Source organism: Chiloscyllium plagiosum, unplaced genomic scaffold, assembly GCF_037043375.1.
Source record: "Chiloscyllium plagiosum isolate Xiang-an unplaced genomic scaffold, Cpla_swu_hap1 HiC_scaffold_47, whole genome shotgun sequence".
Classification (NCBI taxonomy): domain Eukaryota; kingdom Metazoa; phylum Chordata; class Chondrichthyes; order Orectolobiformes; family Hemiscylliidae; genus Chiloscyllium; species Chiloscyllium plagiosum.
The window spans coordinates 6,952,877-6,975,813 of NW_028270185.1; the positions used below are offsets into that span (position 1 = coordinate 6,952,877).

General features: G+C 48.4%; 1 protein-coding gene across 3 annotated transcripts in view; it reads right to left on the bottom strand.

Annotated features, from left to right (window-relative positions):
• Positions 1 to 22,937, bottom strand: part of relb (RELB proto-oncogene, NF-kB subunit) — a 63,690-nt gene that overhangs the window by 33,012 nt on the left and 7,741 nt on the right. For all 3 annotated transcript variants that reach the window (XM_043680824.2, XM_043680823.2, XM_043680825.2), the window contains exons 2-5: positions 16,722 to 16,757; positions 12,268 to 12,905; positions 8,466 to 8,617; positions 4,991 to 5,082 (exon numbers count right to left, since the gene is read on the bottom strand). In XM_043680824.2, the coding sequence (XP_043536759.1) occupies positions 4,991 to 5,082; positions 8,466 to 8,617; positions 12,268 to 12,905; positions 16,722 to 16,757 (918 nt within the window). The remainder of the gene's footprint in view (positions 1 to 4,990; positions 5,083 to 8,465; positions 8,618 to 12,267; positions 12,906 to 16,721; positions 16,758 to 22,937) is intronic.

Sequence of the window (22,937 nt, forward strand, 5' to 3'; positions counted from 1 at the left end):
AGGCAGTGCCTGCTAAATAGGTTTGGGACAGGCAACCACTGGGGCCTCAGTGTGGACCCCTTATGCAGAAGTGCATCACCAATTAGTGTCCCCTCTGGCAGTGGACAAATCTCCTTAAACACGGTAAACGCAGTAAATGATCAACTAGGGAAGGTTCAAATCCTGCCACGGCAGGTGCTAGAATTTGAATTCAATAAAAATCTGGAATTACGAGTCTAATAACGACCATGAATCCCATCTGGTTCACTAATACCCTTTAGGGAGAGAATCTGCCGTCCTTACCTGACCTGCCCTACATGTGACTCCAGACCCACAGCAACGTAGTTGCCTCTTAACTGACCTCTGGGCAATTAGGGATGGGCAATAAATGCTGGCCCAGCCAGTGATGCCCACATCTTGTGAATGAATGAATTTGAAACAAAAATATGCAAATAAGATATTTCTCCCAGCATAGGGAAACCTAGAAACAGAGAGCAAAATTTAAAAATAAGGGGATTCCGTTTAGGTCTGAGATGAGGAGAAATTATGTTGCTCAGAGGGTGATGAATCTTTAGAATTTTCTAGGCGAAAGTGAGTACTGCAGATACTGGAGACCAGAGTCAAGAGTGTGGTGCTGGAAAAGCACAGCAGGTCAGGCAGCATCTGAGGAGCAAAAGCCCTTCCCAGTATCTCAGATTTTAAGTATAGTTGTGTAGGGATTGATAGACTGATGGTGTAAAGTCGATATGGAAACATAGGGGAGAAAAGATTAGATTAGATTACTTACAGTGTGGAAACAGGCCCTTCTGCCCAAAAAGTCCACACCGACCCGCCGAAGAGCAATCCACCCAGACCCATTCCCCTACATTTACCTCTTCACCTAACACTACGGGCAATTTAGCACGGCCAATTCACCTAACCTGCACATTTTTGGACTGTGGGAGGAAACCGGAGCAAACCCACGCAGACACGGGGAGAATGTGCAAACTCCACACAGACAATTGCCTGAGGCAGGAATTGAATCCAGGTCTCTGGCGCTGTGAGGCAGCAGTGCTAACCACTGTGCCACCGTGCCGGCCACAATATTGAGGTGGACAATCAGCCTTGGTCATATTGAATGGCAAAGCGGGCTAGGTGGGCTGAATGTCCCGCCTTCTGCTCCCAAGTGACTTCCATTGGCTAAATAATAATGTTGAGCTATTTGTTCCAGGCAACAGACTACAAATTATTCAGAACCTTCGGGCAAATTGCATCTTGCCACCCTGTCAGCATTCGCCTTCCTCAAATGATTCAGGAGGAGTGGGAAGGCAGCAAATTTTTTTTGTGCATGGCTAAAGTCAAGCCAAGTTACCAAGGGCATGGATGAACACACGATGCCTGATGAATGACTTAGACTCTCAAAAGCTGGGGACTCTCCCCAGCGCTGTGAGCTTCTGAGATACAGTGTCTGATAAGAGACAGTGGCAGAGAGGGTTTGCTGGGCCCCTGAGTCATTTGTGGCAACTGATGGTTAGATAGCCAAGGCAGACATGCCACATGTTCGTTGGAGAGCTTTCTTGTTTTGAGAAAACAACCTCACTTTGACCTTGGGGTAGCTGTCATTTCTTCCCCCCCCCAATTCTTTTACTCATTCACTGGATGGTTGCCTAAATCAGCATTTATTACCCTACCCTTAAGACTGCAATTAAGATTCAACCACATTTGCTGTGGGTCTGGAGTCACGCATGAGCCGGACCAGGCAAGGATGGCAGATTTCATTCCCTAAAGGACATTCAGTGATGGGTTTTTATATCAGTTAACATGGTGGCGTTATATTTGTTTTTGTTTAAATTGAAATCAAATTTCACTGTCAGCCAACCTGGGCATCTGGCTTCCTCGTCCAGTCGTATTATTACTACACCAATTCCACTTCATTCATTTATAGAATGTAGGCAATTGTGCCAGCATTTATTGGCCTTCCCTAATTGCCCCTTGAGAAGGCGGTGGTGCAAGGACACCCACGATGCTGTTGGGGAGGGAGTTCCAGGATTTCGACCAGCGACACTGAAGGAATGGTGACATACTTCCAAGTCAGGATGGTGAGTGGAGGGGAACTTGCACGGGGCGGGGGGTGTTCCCATGTATCTGCTGCTCTTTTCCTTCTAGGTTGTAATGGTTTGGAAGGTGCTATCCAAGGATTTTCAGTGAGTTTCTGCAGTGCATCTTGTAGATGTTACACACCACTGCTACTGAGAGTGGGTGGTGGAGGGTTTGGATGTTTGTGGATGTGGTGCCAATCAAACAGGCTGCCTTGTCCTGGACAGTGTTGAGCTTCTTGGGTATTGTTAGAGCTGCCCCCATCCAGGGCAAGTGGGGAGTATTCCATCACACTCCTGACTTGTGCCTTGTAGATGGTAGACAGGCTCTGGGGAGTCAGGGGGTGAGTTACTTGAGTCTGAATCTCTAAAGGTTCCAAGTTTCAATTTCTCACAATTGGTGTAGGCAGGCTATTTGGTTACTTGGCATGCATCCAGACACACTCCCTGTCCTCAATGCCCACCAGTAAGGGTCAAAGGGCATAGTTTCATGCCTCGTGGTATCTCCAGCTGTGTGGCATTCCTTCAGCATTGACCATGGTAACTCAGCCAAAGTGGTGTGCTTGAGTTTTTGGAGTGAATTATACATAGAACAGCTATGATCCTGACCCAGTAAAGAGCAAGTGCAGTCCCACCTGGCTGTGTACCAGACAACCTGGGATGCGTCGCACTCAGGGAGGTGTGGCGAGGCCAGGGGTGCAGTAGTGGGAGGGGGAGAGAGAGAGAGAGAGAGAGAGATGGAGAGAGAGATAGAAAGAAAAACAAACTGACAGACAAAAAGAGAGAGAAGGAGAGACTGAAAGGAGGAGACAGAAAGAAAAAGAGAGAGAAAGAGAGAGAAAGAAAGAGAGAAAGAAAGAAAGAGAGAAAGAAAGAGAGAGAGAGAGAAAGAAAGAGAGAAAGAAAGAGAGAGAGAGAGAGAAAGAAAGAGACAGTGAGAGTGAGGAGTGGGGCCAGGGTCTTTATAACTCCTGTAACCTCTTGCGCTCAGTGATAAAGTGGCTGTGGTTATGCCAATGAATCATTTCACTCCACAGGGGCGAGGCTGTTTTAACAGGAGAGGACAGCAGCAGTCATCTACAATTTGTGAAGAGAGAAGCTTCCTGTTTGTGCTGGCTCTGCTCTGTCACTCTGTTCCTGGGGTTTTGGCGAGTTGCCACAGCCTATGGGAGAGCCTCTGTGGTCTCTTAGCCGTTAAATTTAACTCTCTATCTTTGTCACGTAGCAACAATAACCGTTAGAAACTAATAGCAAGCTAAACCAGCTGGTTCCAAAAGGCACAAGGGGATTTGCATCTCCTGCCAAATTTAAGCGAAATTGAGCTGCAAACAAGGACCTTGGTAACGACTGGAAAAACCCAGGGAGTCTGTCCATCATTCTCTTAGTATATACATACACACACACACACCCGAACTCAAAGGCACACACACACACTCAGACATACTCATCCCCATGCATGAACTGGCACATAGGAATCTGCACACAAACACTCTCAGACACACACATCCTGAGATCCAGAAAGACATGCACATGCATGTGCACACACATGCACATGATCATACACACACACACACACACACACACAGGCAAGTGCATACTTGCAATGTAGGCGAAAGTGAGGACTGCACATGCAGGAGATTAGAGTCATGGAGAGTGGAGAGCTGGAAAAAGCACTTGCATATACAGCACACATTCGTGAGCACACGCAGAGGTAAGCACACACACATGCAAAAGCATTAACACACACACACACGTGTTGAACATCTCATCCGTCACTGATGTAGCAAAGAGTACCATGTACAAACTGCTCTGCAGAAATTCGTCAAGGCTTCACTGACAGCAACTTCCAAATCCATCATCTCTACCATCTAGAAGGACAAGGGTGGCAGATACATGGGAACACCATCCCCTGCAAGTTCGCCTTCAAGCCACTCACCATCCTGACTTGGAAATATCTCGCTGTTCCTTCACTGTCATTCTGATACACCCCTTTCTCTATCAGGACTGTGGACTTACTTGCACCATATGGACTGTGCTGGTTTAAAAAACGTGGCTCACCACCACCACCAGCTTCTTGAGGGGCATTTAAGGTTGGGGGTAATAAATGCAGTGATGCCCAGCCATCTCCCATGATTGAATTAAGAATTAAATTATAGAATTAAAAGCTGGCTCAATGGTGACCATGGAACTACACTCAATTATTGTAAAAAGCCATCTGGTTCCTTAGGGATAGGAAATCTGCTATCCTTGCCTCGCCTGTGACTCCAGACCCACAGCAACGGAGTGGATTCTTTGTTAGATATCATTGTTAGTGCTAAAGGGATGAAAGCTTATGGATGAAAGCAGGAACAAGGGACTGATGATCAGCCCACTCCAGCTCCTATGTTTTCTGTTCCTGTGTTTGACTATCCTCTTGGGGCCTATCCAGCAACACCTACGTCCCGTTAACAATTTATTTTAAAAAATACACCTTTAAAGCTGAAGGAGAATGATTTTTAATCCACTAGGGAGAAAATTTCTTTGGGGGTAGGGGCAGGATGCAGGAAACTAGTGTCGAGACTATGAAGATATCAGCCTGCTAACTTATCAGCAGTCTTGAGGGGCCAACTGGCCTACTCCTGTTCCTAATTCCTATGCTCTACACTCAGTTGGCAAATTCATGCATGCTTTTATTTAAAAAAAAAGTCCTGTCCCTTCCAAAGGTTCAAGAACAGAAGTTGCCAGAAAAGCTCAGCAGGCCTGGCAGCATCTGTGAAGAGAAATCAGAGTTAACGTTTCAGGTCCAGTGACCCTTCCTCAGCACAGCCCCCAGAGGTTTCTCTACTTGCACTCCATGGGTCTTTCTGACCTACAGTACTTAATTGTCACTGTGAAAGTTGACTGAACTAAAAACAACGTGCTTTTTGTAAAAACAAATCACACAAACTCTGACTCACCATTGAAAGGATCGATCCCAAGTTTCAGTCGGTGTTCCAGGGCTTTCCCAATTTCTTTCTTCTTCATGCACTGAATACCCAGATTGGCAAAACTGAAAGATAGAAAGAGAGGGAGCAGTGTGAGTAGCCAAATGTGCCATACAGAGACAAAGCATAACTGCAGGTCTGGCCAATAGCCAGCAACACAGTAGTTACAGAACTGGACTGCCGATCCAGGAGGTCGTAGGTTCACCAATGCAGCTACACCATAAATCTCCAAACTTGTGTGGAAACAGCCATGGACAGCAGAGCACTGCCATCTTTTGCAGAAGGAAAGCTGTCACTTGTGGAGGGGTTGGTGGGGGTTCTAGGACTCCCCCTAAGGATGGGAGAGACAGAAACCCTCATCGCATTGAAGAAGGATTTAGAAATACACTTGCGATACCAAGGCTATAGGCCAAGTGTTGCAAAGTGGGATTAGAATAGTGAGGTGGTGGATTTTGAATGGTGCAGACTAGATGGGCCAAAGGGCCTTTTTCATCATAAAGCAACTAGTTCACGCCAGCCATGTTCCCATACCAAACTAGTCCCAGTTGCCTGTGTTTGACCCATCTCTCTCCAAACCTTTCCGATTCATGTATCTGTCCATATTTCTTTTAAATGTTGCAACCTTACCTGTATCCACCACTTCCTCTGACAGTTCATTCTCCACATGAACCACTCCCTGTGTAAAAAAGGTCCCCTTGTGTCTTTTTGAAAACTTTCTCCTCTCATCTTAAACATATGCCCCCCACCTTAGGAAAAAGAGCTTTGATGTTCACCTTCTATGGGCACCTCGCGATTTTAGAAACCTCTATAGGGTCATCTCCATGCTCCAGTGAAAAAAAGTCCCAGCCTATCTTTATAAGTCCTTCCATTCCCAGCAACATCATGGTAAATCTTTCCTGAACTCTTTCTAATTTACGAATATATTTCCCTGTTGTAGGAAGTTCACAGTACCCCAGAAGAGGCTTCACCAACATCCTGTTCAATCTCAACATGACATCCCCACAGAGAGTGTGATAGCACTGGAGACAGTGCAGAGCAGATTTACCAGGATATGGCCTGGGCTGGACAGTTTCAGTTATGAAGGGAGACTGGACAGCTTTGGGTTGTTTTCCTTGATGCAGAGGAGGCTGAGAGGGGACGTGATTGAAATGTATAAATTACGAAAGGGTACAGATAGCATAGACAGAGTCAGATAGCACAGTCTTTTCCCTGGGGTGGGGGAGTCCAGAACTAGAGGGCATAGGTTTAGGGTGAGAGGGGAAAGATATAAAAGAGACCTAAGGGGCAACTTTTTCACACAGAGGGTGGTACATGTATGAAATGAGCTGCCAGAGGAAGTGGTGGAGGCTGGTACAATTGCAACGTTTAAGAGGCATCTGGATGGGTATATGAATAGGAAGGGTTTGGAGGGATATGGGCCAGGTGCTGGCAGGTGGGACTACATTGGGTTGGGATATCTGGTTGGAATGGATGGGTTGGACCAAAGGGTCTGTTTCCGTGCTGTATGTCTCTATGATAACAGACCATTCAGTCAGACTCATTCTTGCCGATCAGACATCCCAATCTGAACTAGTCCCATTGGACAGCATTTGGCCCACATCTCTCTGAACCTTTCCGATTCACATATCCATCGGGAAGAAACTTTTCCCCCGTGATAGAGGGTACTTTAAGGTAAGGGGCAGGAGCACTAGAGGAGATGTGAGGAAACATTTTTATTTCCACCAGAGGGTGGTTTGTATCTGGAACTCCCCCTCAGTGTGGGAGGGGCAGAAACCCACATCACATTGAAGAAGGATTTAGATATGCAGCACCTGCGATGCCGAGACTGCAGGCCAAGTGCTGCAGAGTGGGATTAGAATAGTTAGGTGGTTGACTTTGACTGGTGCAGACTAGATGGGCCAAAGGGCCTTTTATTGTGCTGTAGACCTCACTGACTAGTAGCTGGTCTTGTTTACACGTGCCATTAACCCTACATTGGATCTCAAAAATATAAGAAAAGGAGATCTCACTCAATAACTGTAAAAAGGGTGTAGGTACAAACAGAAGCCAGGCTGGACATTGGCTAATGACTTTCTTTTTAAAATTCATTTATGGGATGTGGGTGTCACTTTAATTACCCATTTATTGCCCATCCCTAATTGCCCAGAGGGCATTAAAGAGTCAACCCCATTGCTGTGGGTCTGGAGTCACATGTAGGTCAGACCAGGTAAGGATGGCAGTTCCCTTCCCTGAAGGACATCAGTGAACCAGATTGGCTTTTCCCAGCAATCCACAATGAGTTCATGGTCATCACTAGACACTTAATTCCAGATATTTTATAGAATTCAAATTCTACCATTTGCCAATCGAGATTCCCAGCCTGTGTCTGGATTAATACACCAATGAGGCCATGAGTCTATAATGCTCACACAATAATGCTCACAGGAGGACAGCGCAATGTCACTATCGCAGTGGTATAGAGGCCTCAGGCTGGTGCTCTGGGGCATGGGTTCCAATCCCATCTCAGCAGCTGTTCAGAGAGTCAGTGTGGGCCAAATGCTATGTTTCCACACTGTTAGGATTCTGTGGGCACAGCTTCAAAATAAGGGGGTCAGCCGTTTAGGCCACGAGTTTTTTTTCCCAGATGGTTGTGAATCTTTGACACTCTCCATAATGTTCCACATTCTCAATTACTGACTACATTCAAGGCAAGGGGTTAAAAAGGTTTTTCAATTCATTAGGGAAGTGTGATGGGATGTGTGTAAAGTAGAGGGAAGTGCAGCTAAAGTAGATCAATGATGGTCTTGTTGAATGGTATAGCAAACTCAAGGGGCTGAGTGGCCTATTCCTCCTATTTATGTTCTCTCCAGCATAGGGCTACACTGCAAAGAGGGAATGAAACAACAAGGAAGAGGAGGGGGGGGGGAGAAAAAAAGAGAGAGAGAGAGAGAGAAGAAGACACATGGGGGAGAGAGAGATAGACAGAGACACAGACGGAAAGAGATAGATGGAGAGTGACAGAGACATGGACAGGTAGAGAGAGATAGAGAGGGGTGGACACTGACAGGAGAGAAACATAGACAGAGAGGGGAGGAGACAAGGCAGGGAAGAGTGACAGAGACACAGACGGGGAGAGGGAGACAGAGACCAGGACAGGGAGAGAGAGATAGACTGAGACACAGACACAGATAGGGTCAGAGATATAGATAGAGAGAGGGGGAGACAAGACAGAGAACATACAGAAACAGAAAGATGGTAGATGAACAAACGAAAATTCATTTATCTTTGTAGTCTCACACTCCAGCTAATAAAGTGCCTGTTGGTGCTGAGTCATTCTGTATACAATACAGTGCAGCTAATACTGTATTGTATACAGTGTTAGCTGCACTGTATTGTATACAGAATGACTCAGCACCAACAGGCACTGTAGCTAACACTGACTCCTGACTACAGGCAGCTCCTTGCTTACCTGGCTTTCATGTTGCACTTGGGACTGACAGTTACTTCACAGATGCCGTTTTGACAGTCTTTCCCCACAAGACTATGGGGGTGCGGCTTGTATGGTTCATCTTTGGTCACCAAGGAAATGATCACCTTGACCTCGCCTTGCCAATTCTGGATCTGGAGAGAAGAGAGCAACGCACAATTCAGCCACTAATCCCAAAACAGTTTAATCCCACCAGTTATCCAAAGTGGAGGAAGAGATTTAAAAATAATACTCTGGTGATGAGACAAAATGAAACACTAAGCGAGACCAGGGCAGTTGACCAAACGCTTGCTGAAAGGAACATCTTAAATGGAGGAGAGAGTAGAGGGGTTTTGGGAAGGAATGCAGGGCTTCAGACTCAGGAAGCTGCCAGTGTTGGAATGATGAACTACATGGATTTGCAAGGTGGAGCGCAGGAATCTGGGAAGATTGCGGAATTGGGGGAAGTTTCAGAAAGAATGTGGGGCCAGGCCGAGGAGGGATTTGAAAACCTTAGGGTTAGGGCTCCTGGAAACAATGGAATTCATTTCCTGGGGTCTTCCTCCCCAGTTGCAATCTTAAAAGTTGCGAAGGGGTTTGTTAGGGTAGGTGTGGTGAAGATGTTAGCCAATGCCGGGAGAAGAGAAATGAGCTGGGGGGCCGTAGATACAAGGTAGTTACTAATAAATCCAGCTGAGAATAGAGAGAAAACCTCTTCGCTTATACAACGGTTCGGTGTGGGCTGAAGTCCCACATTGTGGACTCGAGCAGCAAGACAAGACCTCAGGGCCAATATAGAGGGTGTGCTGCACTGTTGCGATGTTACATTCCTCAGATAAGGAGGTTAAATCTAAAAGACTCATGTTATTTCAAACATGAACAGGACAGTCCTCCCCAGCAACCCAGGAAACATCAAACGCCCAGCCAACATGTTCAAGAAGAGGTAAAGAATGTGTCGTTGCTGCTAATGGGATCTTGCTGTGCACAAGTTGCTTCTGTGTTTCTGACACCACACCAGTGGCTTCAAAAAAGTAGCTCACTGGCTGTGTGGTGCCTTGAGGTCATGAACGGTGCTACAGAAATGCAAGCTCTTTCTCTCAATCTTTCAGTTCATCCCTGCAAGCACTTGTCCTTGTGCTCCACCACAGGCTGAAGGGTAATTCAAGATACATGTAACAAACAAACCACGGGCAGGTACGATGGAATCCCCCCCCCCAAGAAAATCTCCCTCTCTTGGCCGCACCCAGTCACCATGGGAATGCACCTAAGCATTGTGCCTCAAACTCCCAGCTAAAATCCCCCTGAGTATTCCACTCTGACCAAAACGGCACAAATAAAACTCATGGAAAAACGGTCATCTCAAAACTCGGTGTTTTAGCCACACGGAATGAATCTTGACCAGCTCTTAGCCAGCAAGCATCCACGTTGCTTTACACATCCTGACTAACACAACAACACTGAACAGCCTTAGCTCAGCACTCCAGCCCTTTCGGGTTTGCTCCTTGATGTTATCAGAAACAAAATGGCCTTACTCATTATCAAACTCTCAACCTGCCAGTGGTCAATGGACCTTTACTCTGTATCTAACCCCATGCTATACCTGTCCTGGGAGTGTAGAGGAAGCTTTACTCTGTATCTAACCCCACACTATACCTGTCCTGGGAGTATTTGATAAAGACCATGCAAAGGGATGTTTACTCTATTTCTAAGCCCGTGCTGTACCTGTGCTGGGATGTTTGATGGGGACAGTATAGAGGAAGCTTTACTCTATACATAACCCCGCACTGTACCTGTCCTGGGAGTATTTGATAAAGACCATGCAGATTGAGCTTTACTGTGTATTTAACCCCATACTGTCCCTGTCCTGGGATGATGACGTGCAGAGGGAGTTTTACTATGTATCTAACCCCATGCTATCCCTGTCCTGGAATTGTTTTATGAAGACAGTGCAGAGGGAGCTTTACTGTGTATCTGACCCTGTGCAGTACCTGTCCTGGGACTGTTTGATGAAGACAGTGTGGAAGGAGCTTTACTCTGCATTTAAACAGAGCCCTCGGGCAGGAGGTTTGAAATCCCACCATGGCAGCTGGTGGAAATCAAATTCAATTAATAAATTTGGATTATAAAGATAATTTCAATGAAGATGACCACAAAACTATTGATTGCCATACCAACCCACCCAGTTCACTAATGGCCTTTAGGGAAGGAAATGTGGCATCCTTATCTGGTCTGACTACATGTGACTCCAGACCCGTGGCAACAGGGTTGACTCATAACTGCCCTCTGGGTCAATTAGGGATGGGCAATAAATGCTGACCCAACCAGCAACAGCTGTATCCCATGAATGAATAATACAAGTTAAAGATATTTTTAAAACCAGTCCTCGCTAGTATTTATGTTCCACCCCATCCTATTAGCATAATATGCTTTTCCTTTGTCCTCACAAGCTTCCCATGAAATACATCTGAAATATTCAACCATTCTCTGTGAAATCAAGTTCCTCATTCTCAACACTGTCTGGGTGAAGAGATTTCTCCTGAATGCCTGACTGAGTGATTATATCCCTCCCAACCCCAATTGCTTGACTGATTCCTAGGATGAAGGATTTTTCTCTTAAGACAGTTGAATAGGTTGGGCGTGTGTTTGGATAGAGCTGGAACACACTTGATCCTGAGGGGGAAGTTGATGGGAGGAGAGTTGAGAGGATATTTCCTCTTGTGGGAGAGACTGGAATGAGGGAAGACAGGTTCAAAATGAGCTGTTGCCTATTTAAGATCACTGGGCTAGTAATACAGAGGCCCAGACAAAAGCTTTGGGGTTCAAATCCCACTGCAGTAGTTGGTGGATTTCAAACTTCAATTGATAAAATCTACAGTGGAGAGCTAGGCTCAGTGAGAGGTGCTGAGAAACTATTGACAATTTATGTAAAAAAAAAAACTCATCTAGGTCACTAATGCCCTTCAGGGAAGGAAATCCACTGCTTTTACTCGGTCTGACCTACACATAACTCCAGGCCCACAGCAGCGTGGTTGATTTTCAACCGAGTGGATCAAGCCACTCAATTCAGGAGCAGCTAGAGACGGTGAAAATGTGCTGGCAAGGGGCCAAGGTTGGAGCAGGAGGGCAGAGAACTTAGGATGGCATGGTGGTTAGCACTGCTGCCTCATAGCGCCAGGGACCTGGGTTCAATTTCAGTCTGGGGTGACAGTCTGTGTGAAATTTGCATGTTCTCCCTGTGTCTGCAGGGTTTCCTCCCACAGTCCAAAAGATGTGCAGGTTAGGGTGGATTAGCCATGCTAAATTGTCCCATAGTGTGCAGGCTAGCTGGTTTTGCCATGGGCTTATGGGGATCTAGGAGGGATGCTGTTTGGAGGGTGGGTGGAGTCACATTGGGCTGAATGGCTGCTAGCTGCATAGTAGGGATGCTATGGTTCTAATTTGGATGGTTGTGGGGCCAAAGGTGGTTATGTAGACAGGTCAGGGCTGAAGGGATTGGAAAGGAAGGCAAGAGAGTTGTCGAGGTTGATGGAGTCAGTCAGTGAGCACATGGGGTGAAGGGCATGGAGCGAGTAAGGCCACATTCGGGATAACCTCAAGAGGGTGGAATGCGGTGAGTGGGCTCAAAGGGAGTATGCCTAGCTGCTTATGGAATTAACAGAGAAAGAGAGATGGACAAGGGTTTCACCAGCTGAGGTAACCCTTGGGGACAATTTCTGGAGCAGTGGGCTCAGGACCAGCATCCTGGATACAGCAGCTAACGCTCGCCCCAGCCCCCACCCCCGAAGGCACAACATGGCGGCTTCACCTGGATGGTCGGGAGAGTCTTGGTTTGCTCCGTTGTGTTCTCTCCGGGGATGCTTCCCGCCGAACGGCCCTCACACTCGTAGCGAAACCTCATCCCCCGCTGCTTGGGCTGCTCCACGATGACCAGCTTTGGCATCTCCTCCTTCACGAAAACCCCGGACAACGGGAGGCCAAAGTGCCTGGAGCTCGCGCGGGACGAGGGCGGGTCCACCCGCCTCCCCCCTCGGTACGGCATCTTCCGCTTCGTGTCCTGCGCCTGGTTGTCCTTCCTGACCAGCTGAGGGGAGCCCGTGCCCCTGCTGACCAGCTGAGGGGGCCCTGTGCCCCTGCTGACCAGCTGAGGGGAGCCTGTGCCCCTGCTGACCAGCTGAGGGGAGCCTGTGCCCCTGCTGACCAGCTGAGGGGAGCCTGCGCCCCTCTTGACCAGCTGAGGGGAGCCTGCGCCCCTGCTGACCAGCTGAGGGGAGCACGTGTCCATTGGCATCAGCTCCACTGGTGAGGCTGCCCATCCTGGGATGTGGTTCATGAGTTGGTTCCTGATCTCTCCGATGTGGGGGTTGGTGAAATCACAAGGCACGGAGTTCCTGTTTTGCCCTTCTTCAAGATCTTTCAAAATAAATTCATTCAACACGTTCAGATCTGGAAGGTTAAAAAGAGAGAGGGATACAGGAAAACTTGAGAGAACGTCAACTCGCGCTCCCTTGATGCTGGTGCAGACAATAGCTGACCTTTGAAGTGCATGCTCTCTGAATTGGCCCGGGGATATGATCGCAGAAGCTACAACTGGCTTCAATCCCCAAGAGCTGGAGGCAAACTCAGAGCGGGTTAGCCTCGAGTGAGGCATCCCACCGTCACAAGTCATTGTAGAATCCACCCACTGGATACCATCAATTAAACAATGGAAGCAAAATTCAATCAGTTACTAAATTCAGTTTCTTTTAAGAAATCTGGAATTGAAAGCTAGTGGTGACCATGAACAGTTGGTTACACAGACCCATCTGGTTCACCACGGGAAGGAAATCTGCCGCCCTGACCCGGTCTGGCCTACACGTGACTCCAGACCCACAGTGATATGGCTGACTCAACTCCCCTCTGAAATGACCCAAACAAGATATTCAGTTCAGGGACAATTAGGAAAGGGCAATTTTGCCAGTAATATCCACATGCCGTGAACAAATATTCTTAAAAATTAAAAGTGCAGTTGTGGAATAGTATTTCGCAGCAGGGGGTCATTCGGCCCGTCACATTGGTACTGGCTTTTTCCAAAGGGCAATCCATTTTGTCCAACTCCATGCTCCTTTCCCCATATCCTGGATAGCTATCCTTCTCCTTAGAGACAATTCAGGGCTGCTAATGAACCTTCCTCACACTGTCAGCAGCACAATCCAAATCCTAACCACTCGCTATCTTAAATTTCTGCCTTCTGTCTACTGACCCTGCACCAGGGCAAATTTTTGCATCTTATTTGTGATTTCCATTTTCGCTTCTCTGCCCCAAGGTGAGCTACCTCTGTTACTCTACTCTATGGAAGTATCTAATCTGGAACCATGTCATATTGTTGGTATGATTCACTGGGGAGTGGGGACATTAGCTGGGAGACTATATATCTGGCTGCAACAAGTGTGGTCTGCCAATGTGAAATATCCACACTGGACTGGTGTGCAGGGGTCGGAGGTCGGGTTGTGGGGATGAGTGAGAAAACCAAAGATCGTGAGACAGCATGATAGAGAGAGGGAGAGCCAAAGACAGCGAGAGAGAGAAAGCAACAGAGAGACAGAGAAAGGGAAACAAAGACAATGAGAGACTGAGAGAGAGAGAGAGAGAGAGAGAGAGAGAGAGAGAAACAACAGAGACAAGGGAGATAAAGACAATGAGAGAGAGTGTGTGTGGGCAAAAGAGAACGGGAGAGGGGAGGAGAGAGAGGGGGGGAAGAGAGAGAGGGGAGGGAAGAGAGAGAGGGGGGGAAGAAGAGAGAGGGGGGGAAGAAGAGAGAGGGGGGAAGAGAGAGAGGGGGGGAAGAGAGAGAGGGGGGAAGAGAGAGAGGGGGGGAAGAGAGAGAGGGGGGAAGAGAGAGAGGGGGGAAGAGAGAGAGGGGGGAAGAGAGAGAGGGGGGAAGAGAGAGAGGGGGGAAGAGAGAGAGGGGGGAAGAGAGAGAGGGGGGAAGAGAGAGAGGGGGGAAGAGAGAGAGGGGGGAAGAGAGAGAGGGGGGAAGAGAGAGAGGGGGGAAGAGAGAGAGGGGGGAAGAGAGAGAGGGGGGAAGAGAGAGAGGGGGGAAGAGAGAGAGGGGGGAAGAGAGAGAGGGGGGAAGAGAGAGAGGGGGGAAGAGAGAGAGGGGGGAAGAGAGAGAGGGGGGAAGAGAGAGAGGGGGGAAGAGAGAGAGGGGGGAAGAGAGAGAGGGGGGAAGAGAGAGAGGGGGGGAAGAGAGAGAGGGGGGAAGAGAGAGAGGGGGGAAGAGAGAGAGGGGGGAAGAGAGAGAGGGGGGAAGAGAGAGAGGGGGGAAGAGAGAGAGGGGGGAAGAGAGAGAGGGGGGAAGAGAGAGAGGGGGGAAGAGAGAGAGGGGGGAAGAGAGAGAGGGGGGAAGAGAGAGAGGGGGGAAGAGAGAGAGGGGGGAAGAGAGAGAGGGGGGAAGAGAGAGAGGGGGGAAGAGAGAGAGGGGGGAAGAGAGAGAGGGGGGAAGAGAGAGAGGGGGGAAGAGAGAGAGGGGGGAAGAGAGAGAGGGGGGAAGAGAGAGAGGGGGGAAGAGAGAGAGGGGGGAAGAGAGAGAGGGGGGAAGAGAGAGAGGGGGGAAGAGAGAGAGGGGGGAAGAGAGAGAGGGGGGAAGAGAGAGAGGGGGGAAGAGAGAGAGGGGGGAAGAGAGAGAGGGGGGAAGAGAGAGAGGGGGGAAGAGAGAGAGAGGGGGGAAGAGAGAGAGAGGGGGGAAGAGAGAGAGGGGGGAAGAGAGAGAGGGGGGAAGAGAGAGAGGGGGGAAGAGAGAGAGGGGGGAAGAGAGAGGGGGGGAAGAGAGAGGGGGGGAAGAGAGAGGGGGGGGAAGAGAGAGGGGGGGGGAGAGAGAGGGGGGGAAGAGAGAGAGGGGGGAAGAGAGAGAGGGGGGAAGAGAGAGGGGGGGGAAGAGAGAGGGGGGGGAAGAGAGGGGGGGGAAGAGAGAGGGGGGGAAGAGAGAGGGGGGGAAGGGAGAGGGGGGGAAGGGAGAGGGGGGGAAGAGAGAGGGGGGGGAAGAGAGAGAGGGGGGAAGAGAGAGAGAGGGGGGAAGAGAGAGAGAGGGGGGAAGAGAGAGAGAGGGGGGAAGAGAGAGAGGGGGGGGAAGAGAGAGAGGGGGGGGAAGAGAGAGAGGGGGGGGAAGAGAGAGAGGGGGGGGAAGAGAGAGAGGGGGGGGAAGAGAGAGAGAGGGGGGAAGAGAGAGAGAGGGGGGAAGAGAGAGAGAGGGGGGAAGAGAGAGAGAGAGGGGGAAGAGAGAGAGGGGGAAGAGAGAGAGGGGGAAGAGAGGGGGTGGGAGAGAGGGGGGGAAAGAGAGAGGGGGAAAGTCAGAGAGAGAATGAGAACAACAGAGAGACAGAGAGGGAGACAAAGACAATGAGAGAGAGAGCAAAAGAGAACGAGAGAAAAAGAGTGAGAGCCCAAAAAGAGACAGAGAGAGAGAGAGTGAATGAGAGAGCAAGAAAGAGAGAGAGAAAGCAAAAGCAAACAAGATGGAGAAAGCAAAAGAACACAATAGTCATAGTCATACAGAGAGAGCAAAAGAACATGAGAGACAGCACAAGACAGAGAGACGGAGCATAAGATTTCCTGGCCTTACCTTTCACTGACTCTCTGTAGAGAAATTCAGGTTAGCCGACATTTACTGTCCATCCCTAGTTGCCCCTTGAGAAGGTGAGCTGCCTTTTTGAACTGCTGCAGACCATGTGCAGTAAGGACAGCCAAAATGCCTTTGGGGAGGGAATTCCAGGGTTGGACCCAGCAACAGTGGGCAACATATTTCCAAGTCAGGATGATGAGTGACTTGGAGGGGAACGTGCACATGGTGGTGTTCCCATGTATCTGCTGCCCTTGCCCTTCTAGATAAAAGTGGTCATGGATTTGGAAAGTGCTGTCTAAGGAGACTTGATGAGTTACTGCAGCGAATCTTACAGATGGTACACACTGTTGTCATTGAGCTTTGGAGTGAGTGAATATTAGAATTGGGGGTGGAGTGGTGCTAATTAACCAGGATTGCTATGTCCTGCATGATATTGAGCCTCTCGAATGTTGTTGGAACTGCACTCGTCCAGGCAAGTGGGGAGTATTCCATCACACTCCTGACTTGTGCCTTGTTGTTGGTGGACAGATATCAGAGAGTCAGGGGTCGAACTGCTAATGACAGAAACTGACTGAAACCGTAACTCTCTGACTTGACAGCTGTGACAGTGGCAAATAACTGATCTTGCAGACGTGAGGAGGAATTTATTCAGTTGTACTCACCGAAATTCTGGTCCTGCTGTATTGATCCTGTGGCACCTGGAAGAAGGAGACGGGAGACAGAAAATCAGAAGCAATAATTAATTAAGTGAAGGATAAGATCATTCAGAGAGGAGACACCAGCCTCTGAGAGTGTGGAATCTCTGCCAATGATCACAACAGAAGGACTTTGTAAACAAGGAAACATGCAAGTCTCAATAAATCTATTCACACTCTCCTCATCATCCTCACCAATCCCTCCTCTCACTGGAGACTGGGAATAAATATTGGTCAGTTCCAAATTCTTGCAGAAGACTAAACGTGGCTTATGGTCTCAGATGGTCTGCCCCCTGGGTACCTGGCTTACAAATTGTAGTATTTTGTGAATTCCTGCTGACCAGATTGCACATGGAGTGCAAACAGCCAGCACCAACCAGGTTTCGCCAAATGTCTGGCATTAGTGCTGCGTAAATCTACCAACTCATTTGCCGTCGTATTTCAATCCTTCACCAGAGAAAGATCACTCCTGCATCCCACCAAAGGTCAGTTCCTGCCTTCTGTCCTGAATTACTGATGTTTTTCAGAATGAAAACGAAATGCGAATTTGTACCTTCTCCCCCACCAAAGACAAAATAATTACGAATATCTGACTTATAAACACAATCTCATACGGGGTGGGGGGGGGGGTGTAATTTTCAATATCTGTTACGCAAACATTTCCTGACATTTACGAACAGCTATTTCTATTAACCCGCATTGCGTTCTGACTTGCATACAAATATAAGACCGGAACACATTCGCAGCCTGGGGACTGCCGGTAAACTCGATCTTCTTTGCTTATGATTGAAACCCTGGCATTCTGCATCACCTGCATTGCTGGACTCTGTTACACAGAAGCTTAGAAAAAGAGGAGCATGCGTAGGCCATTCAGCCCTTCCAGCCTGCTCCATGATTCAATATGATCCTGGCTGACCATCCAACTCAGTACTTGCTTTCTCTCCCACTCCCTTTGATCCCTTTAGCCCTGAGAACTCCTTCTTGAAAACATTCAATGTTTTGGCCTCAAGCGCTTTCTGTGACAGAGAATTCCATAGGCTCCCCACTCCCTGGGTGAAGACATTTCTTCCCCATCTCAGTCCTACCTCGGTATCTTTAGTCTGTCATCACCCCCAGCAACAGCCTTCCCACACCCAAAGGCACAAAAGCAAAAACACAAAGTGCTGAAGTAATTCAGCACCCATGGAGAGAGAAACAAAGTTAACACTTCGAGTGTGAAAACTCTTCTTCGGAACTTCAGAGTCCACTGCAGGACTTGAAACGTGAACTGCGTCTCTCTCCTCACTCCTCAGGAGGCTGCCAGACCGGCTGAGTTTCTCCAGGTCTTTGTTTTTATTTCAGACCTCTGGCCTCCGCAGCATTTTGCATTTGTTTGCACAAAATTCGAGTTGGACTTTACCCAAATTCTCAGCACACCCGCAGGCGACTCGGTGAGCATCAGTCACGAAGCCAAGTCCTCTGATCACATCAATCAGAGGGGGGGGATCATCTTCAGAAAGGAAAGCCCCTCTCAGCGCAGAGCCTCCAGCGAGCTGCTCATGACTGGGCTCAGTCAGCATCTGAATGAGCCGGGCCACGCTCTATCCTGTTTTAAAAATGCCACAGGAAGAGGAAGAGAAACTCGGGAATGAGCTGTAGCTCACGTCAAAGGTTGACAATGGAGTAAACTTCCCCAGACGCCCACTGCCAGAAACTTGAGACAATAAATTCCCTCTTTCGCCCCAACACCTCCAGCACTCGACTCCCACTCTCTCAAAGGCAAAGCCCTCAGCTTTGAGCAGAGGCTTCCGTAGAAAAGGGAAGCGCTGTGATTCTGAGTCTGTCCCCACCAGGTTTCCTTTCCCATCCACCCGCAGCCTCACCGTGATTTCAGGGAGAAGTCAGCCAATTGGCTTCCTGGCTCCGAGGTGACCGATACCGCGATGTCATCGGAACGTGGGCGAGCCCAGCACCGGTGTCATCGGAACGTCACCAGGGTCGGACCAGGGTGGGGGAGGAAGCTCGAGGTTTGATGATGCGCGCTAAATACAAATGGCCAGTGAACAGGAGGATGTGGACAGAGGAGGGAGGGAAGGTAAGCAGCGTCAAGTGGACTCCGGCCACCGCCACCCTCAACCCAACCTTCCGGCTTTGTAAAAGGCAAGGGGCACTGTTTGGAGTGGCACTGAGGTATCTGAGTTACTCAGACTGTCATCCAGTCCAGGACAACCACATCACTGACCCTGTACTCCTCTCTCTGGTCCAGGTGACGTCCCACTCTTAGAAGGTGAATTGGGCTAGACCTTACTTATTTGCCGGGGTCCATTCCACCATCACTGTAGCAGGACGTGCCCACATGGGAGACGGGATGTGTGTTGTGCCAACCTCGGTTGTCTCTTCTGGTTACAATGCCCTTTAGGCGCCGCTGACCTGCTCCTTAACAGCACTCCCTCACAGGTACTGACCTGACAATTTCCTTAACAGCACTCCCTCACAGGCACTGACCTGACAATTTCTCTTTTGGCGTTGGTAAGGCCGGCACTTGATCCACATCTCCTGTTGCCCCTATGAACTGAGCGTCTTGCCAGTCTATTTCAAGGTCAGCCACATTGCTGAGGGTCTGGAGTCACATGAGGAAGGAGCAGGTTTCCTTCTCGCACTTGATGAAGGGGCAGCGCTCCTAAAGCTTGTGATGGCAAACAATCCTGTTGGACTATAACTTGGTGTTGTGTGGCTTCTGACCTTGTCACCCCAGGCCAATCCACATCACACGATGTTAGTTTCATGGCCACAGTCACTGAGACAAGGTTTACTCTCCAGGTCAATGGTGTGGTGAACCTATGGTGTGGTGGGATCTGAAGCCATACCTCAACAGCATTTGCCTAAGTGTCTGGATTACAAGTCCAATGACAGAACCACCACACCACCAGTGTCCTCAAAGTGGTAAAACTGGCATTCGGGATAGAAGGAAGAAAGGAAAAGTCAGCTCAGCGTCCAACAATGATCACTCTCCAGTGGAGTTGCCAAATGTCTAGGATTGACCTGAAATCTTCAGGAATTAACAAAGAGTCTCCTGGACATTGGAGCTCCTGAGTGGGGTTGGCAGCAAATAAAATCTCACAGGGATGTGAAATTCTGTAATTTAGTGCCCCATCCCCTTTAAGTGTTTATTAAGTGTAAGATTGTTTGATTAAAATGGGTTGTTTGACTGGCAGTCTGCACCATCCAGTGGTGAAAAACGACGGCTGGTCGCCAATGACGGACATGACCAATGATGAGAGATGGAGCTGGGGGGGTGGGGGGGTCACCTGACTGCGATGCCCCACTCAGCCAACTTGCTCGGTCCATAACGGAATGGCCGCCTGACCAGGGAGTGCTGGCTCTGAACAAAGGTTTGCCTTCATATAGCGCCAAACCCCTTCACAGCCACTGAATTACTTCTGCTTCAAGTGCAGTCGCCACAGTAACGTGGGAAAGGCAGCAGCCATTTTGCGCACAGCAAGCTCCCACAAAAGCAGTGCGGCGAGTGACTACATTGTCCTCCTTGAGCAACACCGTGGCTGTTGCTAGCTAACTGTAGCTAGGATACCTGCTGTCACACAGTGGGCCACTCTGGTCTTCCGCATACCCTCCCCTCCTATCTACAATAGTTCATTGAAAGCTACTCTGAGATCCATCCTTCAAAAATACCTAGATCATCCCTGCTTTCTCCTGCTTACACTTTGCTCTCTGTTTTCCGGCTCTGAGAATTCTAACACTCTCTTTTCTGGATTTAATCTTTAGCTTGCATTTTGCTCTTGCTGTTTCACTACCTCTCCATTTCCATTTATTTGGGCCGAGAGGCATTTTCAGAATAATTCTTACCGTCCACATTGCAAAGGACTCTATTTCCTTGTATTAAGACCGTTACTCGTAAATGAAAACTGAAAGAACTGCAGATGCTGTAAATCAGAGACAAAACCAGAAATTGCTGGAAAAGCTCAACAGCATCTGTTCAGGGGTCAACCTGAAACATTAACTCTGATTTCTCTCAACAGACCTGCTAACTACTTGTAACAGAAATTGCTGGAAAAGCTCAGCAGGTTTGTTGAGAGAAATCAGAGTTAATGTTTCAGGTTGACCCCTGAACAGATGCTGTTGAGCTTTTCCAGCAATTTCTGTTACAAGTAGTTAGGGAGACAGGGTCAATGAATGAGTTCTGAGGAAGGGGGCCACTCGACCCCGAAACGTTAATCCTGATTTCTCTCCACAGATGCTGCCAGACCTGCTGAGCTTTTCCAGCTATTTCTATTTTTGTCTCTTAGCAATGCTGATTGGCGGATTGGCCAAATTCACTGCTACTGAGCAGCTGACAAGTGGCAACGTTTCAGAAGATTCATCTTATCGAGGGACAGGGAGAGTTCAATGGGCCGAGTGGTCAGCTCCAACTTCCTCATTCCTCAAGAGGTGAGGGAGAACAAACAGGAACAAACGGCTGCTAATGGAACATGGAAAATGACTCAGTACTTCAAGTGGCCAATTTTATTGGAAAAATCCCAAAGGTTTCTGACTGACTGCCATCAGCCATGACAAACAATCACAACAACCTTTCCAGCTCCACTTCCTCTTCACGTTTTCAGTCTCTGACAAACATAAGATGCCTTTGAAGAGGGGGAGGAGAGCCTTTTTGCAAATGACGCCATGCTTTTCCACATGAGCTCAGAGTCAGAGTGACATAGGAGGGGGCCACTTGGCCCATCGAGCCGAGATATCTTCCCGTCAACCTGCTCAGGAATGTTAATGCACACCTCTGGAGCAGGAGGGACTTGAAGCCAGGCCTCCTGGTTCAGAGGCAGGGACATACCTGCTGCATCACAGGAACCTTATCCCATCAAGTCTCTTTGTCGAATATATTCAGTGACTTGGCCCCCCTGGGAGGAGAGTGCCACCGATTGACCAGTCTCTGAGTGAAGAAACTGTTCTTCATCTCAGTCCTTAGTCGTGGTTAAAATTTCACCATCGGTCATCCAAACCCAGGTGGTCAGAACCTTAACCTGGGACACAGGATTAGCAGTTCAGTGATACTACACGACACCACCATCTCCCCTTCGCATCATCTTGGCTGTTTATAGAGCAATCCAGTCAGCTCCATTCTCCTGCTCGACATGTTTAAACTGAAAGTAAAGCGCCCTCAAAGCTGACCCCATCAAACACTCCCAGGACAGATGCAGTATGAGGTTAATTACAGAGAAAAGCTCCCTTTACTCTTTTAACTTCACACTAAAATTCCCTTGACACTATCCCCAACAAGCATTTCCTAGGATAGATTCAGCACTGGTTTAGTAAAGCTCTCTCTGCCCTTTTAAACTAAAAGTAAAACTCTCTCTACATTGCCCTCATCAAATCACTCCCAGAACAGGGATACCACAGGATTAGATACAGTGTAAAACTCTCTCTACACTGTCCTCATCAAATCACTCCCAGGACAGGGACAGCATGGGGTTAGATATGGCATAAAGCTCCCTCTACACTGTCCCCATCTAACACTCCCCCAGGAAATGGACAGCACGGGGTTAGATACAGAGTAAACCCTCCTCTAGTAAAGAGAAAGTCGAAAGAAAAGGAAACCACTCCATGCTGGACCTTATCGCACAGTCTCTGCAAGTTTACTTTTTCCTCAAGGGTTCATCCAATTCCCTTTTGAAAATTATTCATTCTCTTTGCTTCAAACTTAGGCAGAGAGTTCCACCTCATCAGCTCTTGTTGTGTCTTTCCCAGAAACCTTAAATCTGTGGTCGCCCTGCTACCAGTGAATGGGAGAAATTGTTCATATACTGCCTTATTTTAAACCCGTCAGTATCTTGTGCACCTCTCTCTAATCTTTCATCAGTCTCCTTTAAAACAAGGATCGGCAACCTCAGTTTCTCCAACTGAGTCTTGTAGCTAAGCTCCCTCATTCCTGGTACAGCCCTACTCCACCTTTGCATCCTTCCTCAACCAGAACAGGACGCAGTTCTCCAGTTGCGGCCAAACCACAGCTTAGTCTCCAAGGAGATTAATCTTTCATTGCCGGAAACTCCAGGTTGGTTCCTGGACGGTTGGCCGTGGTACAAAGACTGAGAGATGAAAGATACCAATTGTTGAGAAATGCAAGAGCACTGAAGGAGGTCATTGAAAGAAATTGCTCAAAAAGAGAACTGTTGTTTGCTGGATCATATCTTAGAA